At 47.9% G+C, this 9,028-nt stretch overlaps 1 protein-coding gene across 1 annotated transcript; it reads left to right on the top strand.

Annotated features, from left to right (window-relative positions):
• Nucleotides 1-1,096: 1,096 nt before the first annotated feature.
• LOC311124488 (lysyl oxidase homolog 4-like) lies at nucleotides 1,097-8,652 on the top strand (the record flags this gene model as incomplete). The annotated part of the gene is made up of 5 exons (XM_084198627.1): nucleotides 1,097-1,135; nucleotides 1,353-1,566; nucleotides 2,970-3,150; nucleotides 8,039-8,193; nucleotides 8,485-8,652. Coding segments are annotated over 5 exons (757 nt in total), but the record flags the coding sequence as incomplete, so codon positions are not given.
• Nucleotides 8,653-9,028: the final 376 nt, after the last annotated feature.

Below are 9,028 nucleotides of genomic sequence, written 5' to 3'. Positions count from 1 at the left end.
CCTGTTCTCTCTGAGATATTTACAGCCGGTTTTATTTACATATCAACTTAACCTGACAGAGAGAGGGAGGAGGGAGGGAGGGATGGAGGAATGGAAGGGGAAGGAGGGAGGAAGAGGGAGGGTAGGAGGGAGAGAGGGAGGACTTGGGAGAGGAAACCTTGGTTGTATAAACAGTAAATCTATATATACAGGTAACTGCCAAAATAATGGAAAGACTTGAAAGTACACAGTTGTCATACTTGAGTAAAAGTAAAGATACCTTAATCGAAAATGACTCAAGTAAAAGTGAAAGTCACCCAGTAAAATACTACTTGAGTAAAAGTCTTAAAGTATTTGGTTTTAAATATACTTAAGTATCAAAAGTAAAAGTAAAAGTATAAATCATTTCAAATTCCTTATATTAAGCAAACCAGACTGCACCATTTTCTTGTTATTTTAATGTACGGATAGCCAGTGGCACACTCCAACACTCAGACATCATTTACAAACGAAGCATGTGTGTTTAGTGAGTCTGCCAGATCAGAGGCAGTAGGGATGACCAGGGATGTTCTCTTGATAAATGCTTTTTCCTGTCCTGCTAAGCATTCAAAGTACTTTTGGGTGTCAGGGAAAATGTATGGAGTAAAAAGTACATTATTTTCTTTAGGAATATAGTGAAGTAAAAGTAGAAGTTGTTAAAAATATAAAAAGTAAAGTACAGATACCCCCCAAAAAACTACTTAAGTAGTACTTTAAAATAATTGTACTTAAGTACTTTACACCACTGAGTAAATGAGGGATACAAAATGTATTGAAAAGCAGGTGCTACCACACAGGTGTGGTTCCTGAGTTAATTAAACAATTAACATCCCATCATGCTTAGGGTCATGAATAAATATGCTGTGCAGGCCATTATTTTGGACATAGAGGCAATTACCAGTATTCTGTCTGTAGAGGAGGGGTGGTAGAGGTATTTAACCAGTATTCTGTCTGTAGAGGAGGGGTGGTAGAGGTATTTAACCAGTATTCTGTCTGTAGAGGAGGGGTGGTAGAGGTATTTAACCAGTATTCTGTCTGTAGAGGAGGGGTGGTAGTAATACTCTTCTGTTTCTTTCAGGAAACTATGGGACGCCAAGTTGGCAGATCCCTCTACAAGGTACATATCTGTTTTTTTATTTATTGTTTGTTTGTTTGTTTAGTTTGTTTTATTATTGTTTGTTCTCTACTTGTGTTTCATTTGTTATGATAATGATGATTAATATTTCTCACTCCATCCTCTTTCTCTCTCTTCTTCCACTCCCCTCCTCTCCCCCCTCTCCTCTCCCCCTCTCTCCCCTCCCCTTCGCTCTCCCTCCTCCCCCTCTCCCCTCCAGACTAGCAGGTCTGTCCAGTAAGAAGGGGTACTGGGTAGAGCAGGTCAAGTGTTTGGGTACGGAGCCTGTCCTCTCCCAGTGCCACTCCCAGCTCTCCCTCCCCAGGAACCAGGTCACCTGTCAGGGGGGCATGCACGCCGTGGTGCGCTGTGTACCTGGACACCAGTTCACACGCCTCTCCTCGGGGAGACCCCCCGCTCCCCCTGCCGTCCAGGTAAGGAGAGAGAGAGGGAGGGAGAGAGAGAGGAGAACGGGGGACAGGGAGGAGAGGAGGACAGGGAGGAGAGGAGGACAGGGAGGAGAGGAGGACAGGTAGGAGAGGAGGACAGGGAGGAGAGGAGGACAGGGAGGAGAGGAGGACAGGTAGGAGAGGAGGACAGGGAGGAGAGGGGGGACAGGGAGGAGAGGAGGACAGGGAGGAGAGAGGCGACAGGGAGGAGAGGGGGAGAGGGAGGAGAGGAGGACAGGGAGGAGAGGAGGACAGGGAGAAGAGGAGGACAGGGAGGAGAGGAGGACAGGGAGGAGAGGAGGACAGGGAGGAGAGGAGGACAGGGAGGAGAGGAGGACAGGGAGGAGAGGAGGGACAGAGAGGAGAGGAGGACAGGGAGGAGAGAGGCGACAGGGAGGAGAGGGGGGACAGGGAGGAGAGGAGGACAGGGAGGAGAGGAGGACAGGGAGGAGAGGGGGGACAGGGAGGAGAGGAGGACAGGGAGGAGAGGGGCGACAGGGAGGACAGGAGGACAGGGAGGAGAGGAGGACAGGGAGGAGAGGAGGACAGGGAGGAGAGGGGATGAAGGGAGGAGAGGACAGGGAGGAGAGGGGGTACAGGGAGGAGAGGAGGACAGGGAGGAGAGGAGGACAGGGAGGAGAGGAGGGACAGAGAGGAGAGGAGGACAGGGAGGAGAGAGGCGACAGGGAGGAGAGGGGGGACAGGGAGGAGAGGAGGACAGGGAGGAGAGGAGGACAGGGAGGAGAGGGGGGACAGGGAGTAGAGGAGGACAGGGAGGAGAGGGGCGACAGGGAGGACAGGAGGACAGGGAGGAGAGGAGGACAGGGAGGAGAGGAGGACAGGGAGGAGAGGGGGTACAGGGAGGAGAGGGGGTGAAGGGAGGAGAGGACAGGGAGGAGAGGAGAGGGGGTACAGGGAGGAGAGGAGGACAGGGAGGAGAGGAGGGACAGGGTGGAAAGGAGAGGAGGACAGGGAGCAGAGGAGGACAGGGAGAAGAGGGGGGACAGGGAGGAGAGGAGGACAGGGAGGAGAGGAGGACAGGGAGGAGAGGAGGGACAGAGAGGAGAGGAGGACAGGGAGGAGAGGAGGACAGGAGGGAGCGGGGTTACAGGGAGGAGAGGGTGGAGAGAGGACACCCCTGTTTTAAAGTAAGATACCTGTTCTGGTAGTTGGGTCTCACATTTATTCGAAATAATTAAGAGCTCGATGTTCAGGCTTTCCTCTGAAGGAAAACCTCTCATCTCCACTTGTACTGTACACCTATTATTGACAAATCATTTTTATTACTCGCAATTTTACGTCACCCCTCTCTTTCCCTCCTACCCCTCTCTCACTCCACCTCCTTCTCTCCCTCCCCTCCCCTCCCTCCTCCCTCTCTCCCCCTCTAGCCGGTGGTGCGTCTGAAGGCAGGCCCCAGGCTGGGGGAGGGCAGGGTGGAGGTACTGAGAGAGGGGAAGTGGGGGACCGTGTCGGACCACCTATGGGACCTGAACTCGGCCAGCGTGGTGTGCAGGCAGCTGGGGTTCGGATCGGCCAAGGAGGCCCTCAACAAGGCCCAGTTGGGACAGGGTAAACATTGTAGTTTTAAGGGACAAATGTAGTGGGTTGTGGTAGTTGTAGTTTAAGGAGATAATCTCTAATTGTCCGGTATTCTTTTCTATTGTAGTCTATTTATATCCATCGCCATAGCGACACAAAAAAAGCTGGTAAGGGAATGTTCTCTTGATAAGTGTGTGAATTAGACAATTATCCTGTCCTGCTAAGCATTCAAAATGTAATGAATACTTTTGGGTGTCAGGGAAAATGTATGGAGTAAAAAGTACATTATTTTTCTTTAGGATTGTAGTGAAGTAAAAGTAGAAGTTGTTAAAAATATAAAAAGTAAAGTACAGATACCCCCCAAAAAACGACTTAAGTAGTACTTTAAAGTACAGTATTTATACTTACATACTTTACACCACTGCCCGCACACATGGTCATGGTCGGGACAGGAAAGGACAGTGGATTGTATATTTTCACAGAGGTAGAGTGTGAAAAATGTCAATATACAGCACATTCAGTGGGAATAGGACTTCCTGGTCTTGGATGGCACTGTTCACTACAGCAAATAGTGCACTACTTCTGAGCAGAGCCTAATAGGGTAGAAGTGCAGTGCACTATGTAGGGAATAGCACATAGGGTGTCATTTGGGACGCAGCTTTAGTGTTGTTTGGATTACTGGTCATTCATAAAATGGCTGCCATGGTAAAAGACCTTGAAGTTGGATGAAGTCGCCCATTGACGTTGGTCTAAGGTCAACTGTGTATTTTCTCCTCTAGTGGTCAAGGTTGGGATTTCAAACTGGTAAACTGATCCTAAATCTGTGGTTACTTATAATTCTACCCAGGAGTTTGAGAGCAGCTTAGGTCACTGACTCTCCTTGAGACTAAACACTGTCTGTTTGCCAGACTTAACATCCGTTCCTAAACTGCTCCTGGGTAGAAGCTGCTGTTAACCACAGATCTAGGATCCTCCTTCCCCAAATCCTGAACATCAGGGAGAGAAGGCAACGCTGACCTTAGATCAGTCTGCTTAAGACTAAACATCCGTTTCCCCTAACACACACACACACACACACACACACACACACACACACACACACACACACACACACACACACACACACACACACACACACACACACACACACACACACACACACACACACACACACTTGCTAAGGCCCATATAAATCAAACTATGTATTGAAACTGGCCATATCAAACTGCACAAACAAACTGACAGGAAGTATTATTTACAAAATGGCATCCTCTAATTTGTTGAGATGATTGTAGTGGAGCACTACTCATGACCGTTTAGCATACACACACACACACACACACACACACACACACACACACACACACATGCACACGTGCGCACACACATACACACACACACACACGCACACGTGCGCACACACACACACACACACACACACGCACACACACGCACACACACGCACACACACGCACACACACGCACACACACACATCCATGACTGTTTATGTGTACACTGTGCAACCATCTCCAGCAGCCTAAACAATAGGTTATGGCATCACAGCACTGGCCAAAGTGTTGCTGTGTGAAACGTGCTACAGGTACTAAAAACGGCACCCTAATTCTGGTCTAAAGTACTACATAGGGAATAGGGTGCCATTTTGGACGCACCCTAATCTCAGCCTTTCAGCCTTTCCATCCTTTCCAGCTCCTGAGTGGCGCAGTGGTCTAAGGCACTGCATCGCAGTGCTAACTGTGCCACTAGAGATCCTGGGTCGAATCCAGGCTCTGTCGCAGCCGGCCGCGACCGGGAGACTCATGGGCGGCGCACAATTGGCCCAGCGTCGTCCAGGGTAGGGGAGGGAATGGCCGGCAGGGATGTAGCTCAGTTGATAGAGCATGGCGTTTGCAACGCCAGGGTTGTGGGTTCGATTCCCACGGGGGGCCAGTATAAAAAAAATAATAATAATGTATTCACTAATTGTAAGTCGCTCTGGATAAGAGCGTCTGCTAAATGACTAAAAATGTTTTTTTTTAAATCACCTATTCTGCACCGTGTGTGTGTGTGTGTGTGTGTGTGTGTGTGTGTGTGTGTGTGTGATATGGTCCTCCATCTCACCTTTCTCCCTCCCCTATACAGTGGGGAAAAAAAGTATTTAGTCAGCCACCAATTGTGCAAGTTCTCCCACTTAAAAAGATGAGAGAGGCCTGTAATTTTCATCATAGGTACACGTCAACTATGACAGACAAAATGAGAAAAGAAAATCCAGAAGATCACATTGTAGGATTTTTAATGAATTTATTTGCAAATTATGGTGGAAAATAAGTATTTGGTCACCTACAAACAAGCAAGATTTCTGGCTCTCACAGACCTGTAACTTCTTCTTTAAGAGGCTCCTCTGTCCTCCAGTCGTTACCTGTATTAATGGCACTTGTTTGAACTTGTTATCAGTATAAAAGACACCTGTCCACAACCTCAAACAGTCACACTCCAAACTCCACTATGGCCAAGACCAAAGAGCTGTCAAAGGACACCAGGAACAAAATTGTAGACATGCACCAGGCTGGGAAGACTGAATCTGCAATAGGTAAGCAGCTTGGTTTGAAGAAATCAACTGTGGGAGCAAATATTAGGAAATGGAAGACATACAAGACCACTGATAATCTCCCTCGATCTGGGGCTCCACGCAAGATCTCACCCCGTGGGGTCAAAATGATCACAAGAACGGTGAGCAAAAATCCCAGAACCACACGGGGGGACCTAGTGAATGACCTGCAGAGAGCTGGGACCAAAGTAACAAAGCCTACCATCAGTGACACACTACGCCGCCAGGGACTCAAATCCTGCAATGCCAGACGTGTCCCCCTGCTTAAGCCAGTACATGTCCAGGCCCGTCTGAAGTTTGCTAGAGTACATCCAGAAGAGGATTGGGAGAATGTCATATGGTCAGATGAAACCAAAATATAACTTTTTGGTAAAAACTCAACTCGTCGTGTTTGGAGGACATAGAATGCTGAGTTGCATCCAAAGAACACCATACCTACTGTGAAGCATGGGGGTGGAAACATCATGCTTTGGGGCTGTTTTTCTGCAAAGGGACCAGGACGACTGATCCGTGTAAAGGAAAGAATGAATGGGGCCATGTATCGTGAGATTTTGAGTGAAAACCTCCTTCCATCAGCAAGGGCATTGAAGATGAAACGTGGCTGGGTCTTTCAGCATGACAATGATCCCAAACACACCGGTCGGGCAACGAAGGAGTGGCTTCGTAAGAAGCATTTCAAGGTCCTGGAGTGGCCTAGCCAGTCTCCAGATCTCAACCCCATAGAAAATCTTTGGAGGGAGTTGAAAGTCTGTGTTGCCCAGCGACAGCCCCAAAACATCACTGCTCTAGAGGAGATCTGCATGGAGGAATGGGCCAAAATACCAGCAACAGTGTGTGAAAACCTTGTGAAGACTTACAGAAAACGTTTGACCTGTGTCATTGCCAACAAAGGGTATATAACAAAGTATTGAAAAACTTTTGTTATTGACCAAATACTTATTTTCCACCATAATATGCAAATAAATTCATTAAAAATCCTACAATGTGATTTTCTGGATTTTTTTTCCTGATTTTGTCTGTCATATTTGACGTGTACCTATGATGAAAATTACAGGCCTCTCTCATCTTTTTAAGTGGGAGAATTTGCACAATTGGTGGCTGACTAAATACTTTTTTTCCCCACTGTAACTAGCCTCACCTCATTACCTTCCCCTAGTGGACACAGTGTGTGCCCCATTACATTATAATGGCTACACTAACTTCCCTTTCCAGGGAAAATAACCGTGTGTAATGTAGTAGCTGTGAATACTTGGTAACTAGCTGTACTTAAGTGGTACTAAGGGTCACTGTTAAAAAGAGATGTTACCGTCACGTCTATTAAAAGACCATGGTTAGATTTAGTGAGGGAGGTTGATAGCTAATTCTGGACTTCAAAGCAAGTATGTTTCTAGTTTGCTGTTGTAGGGTGAATATAAGGACTGATGAGGGTGTGTGTGCTGGGACAGTGGACGCACACACACACACACACACACACACACAACACGCACTGCCCTGTTTGCTCTACTAAACGTGGCTTTGTTGCTGCTGTGTATAATTCAGTCAGTGAGTCTGACGTCACCATGTCTCTCTGCCACATCACATGATCTGGACTGAACTGGTCTGGAATGGTCTGGACTGGACTGGTCAGAACAAAAAATTTATCAAACCTTAAAAAAATGTCCATTAATTATAATCCACATTTCCTGTTGCTGCAGGATTATTTTCCCGCTGTAGCAAACTGGCTCAAATGAAGATCCTACATCTGTAACTTGGCGATGCTGCTTTGTAATATAACCCTACTGGCTATTAGTTAGTCAACCTGAATCACTCTCTCTCTCTCTCTGATCTCTATCTCTCTCTCTCTCTCTCTCCTCTCTCTCTCATCTCTCTCTCTCTCTCTCTCTCTCGTCTCTCTCTCCTCTCTCTCTCTCTCTCTCACTCACTCACGCACTCACTCACTCACTCACTCACTCACTCACACTCTCTCTCTCTCTCACTCACTCACTCACTCACTCACTCACTCACTCACTCACTCACTCACTCACTCACTCACTCACTCACTCACTCACTCACTCACTCACTCACTCACTCTCTCTCACTCTCTCTCTCTCTCTCTCTCCCTCGCTTCACCTCTCACCCTCTCTCTCTCTCTCTCTCTCTCCTCTCTCTCTCTCTCTCTCTCTCTCTCTCTCTCTCTCTCTCTCTCTCTCTCTCTCTCTCTCTCTCTCTCTCTCTCTCTCTCTCTCTCTCTCTCTCTCCCTCCCTCCCTCCTTCCCTCTCTCCCTCCCTCTCTCCCTCCCTCCCTCCCTCCCTCCCTCCTTCTCTCTCTCCAGGTACTGGTCCTATCCATATGAACTCAGTTCAGTGTACAGGCAGAGAGAGCTCTCTGCTGCAGTGTTCTTTCAGGGAGGTTCCTCTCTATAGCGTAAAACACACTCATGACGTCGCTGTGCGCTGCAACGTACCCAACACTGGGCTGGAGACCACGGTGAGATACACACACGGTGAAACACACACAGACACTGTCAGAGATATTCATGGATGCACATTTAGTCATACATACTTACACACACATGCACAAACACACACACGCTTACCAATAGCGCCACACGCACACACGCACACACACACGCTTACCCATACCCCACACGCACACCAGCTTACTCACACGATCACAAATGTATTCATTAGTGTCTATAAAGTGTCTATAAAGTGTATATGAAGTGTTTATAAAGTATCTAGAAGAGTCTAGAAAGTGTGTATAACCTCTCTATGCCAGGTGCGGTTGGCGGGGGGCAGGGATCCTGGAGAGGGGCGTGTGGAGGTGCTGATGGAGGTGGGAGGGGTACAGCGCTGGGGGGCCGTCTGCAGTGAGAACTGGGGCATCAACGAGGCCATGGTTGCCTGCAGACAGCTGGGCTATGGTTTTGCAAACAGAGCACACCAGGTGATGAACACAACAAACATGGAGGCATGCACGCAGGCGTACAAACGTGCACATACATACACACACACGCACACACAATTTATCAGTTTGTAGAGGGGACACTGTTGTGTTAGATTTCCTCCTGGCCTTTTGGTACCTCTCTCTCACTCTCTCTCTCTCTCTCTCTCTCTCTCTCTCTCTCTCTCTCTCTCTCTCTCTCTCTCTCTCTCACTCTCTCACTCTCTCTCTCTCTCTCTCTCTCTCTCTCTCTCTCTCTCTCTCTCTCACTCTCTCTCACTCACTCTCTCACTCTCTCTCTCACTCTCTCTCTCACTCTCTCTCTCACTCTCTCACTCTCTCTCTCACTCTCTCTCTCACTCTCTCACTCTATTTATCG

The sequence above is a fragment of the Coregonus lavaretus genome (assembly GCF_964263955.1).
Source record: "Coregonus lavaretus genome assembly, contig: HAP1_SCAFFOLD_10012, whole genome shotgun sequence".
Lineage (NCBI taxonomy): Eukaryota > Metazoa > Chordata > Actinopteri > Salmoniformes > Salmonidae > Coregonus > Coregonus lavaretus.
The sequence above is the reverse complement of the archived record's forward strand: the minus strand, read 5'-3'. Positions and strand labels throughout refer to the sequence as shown.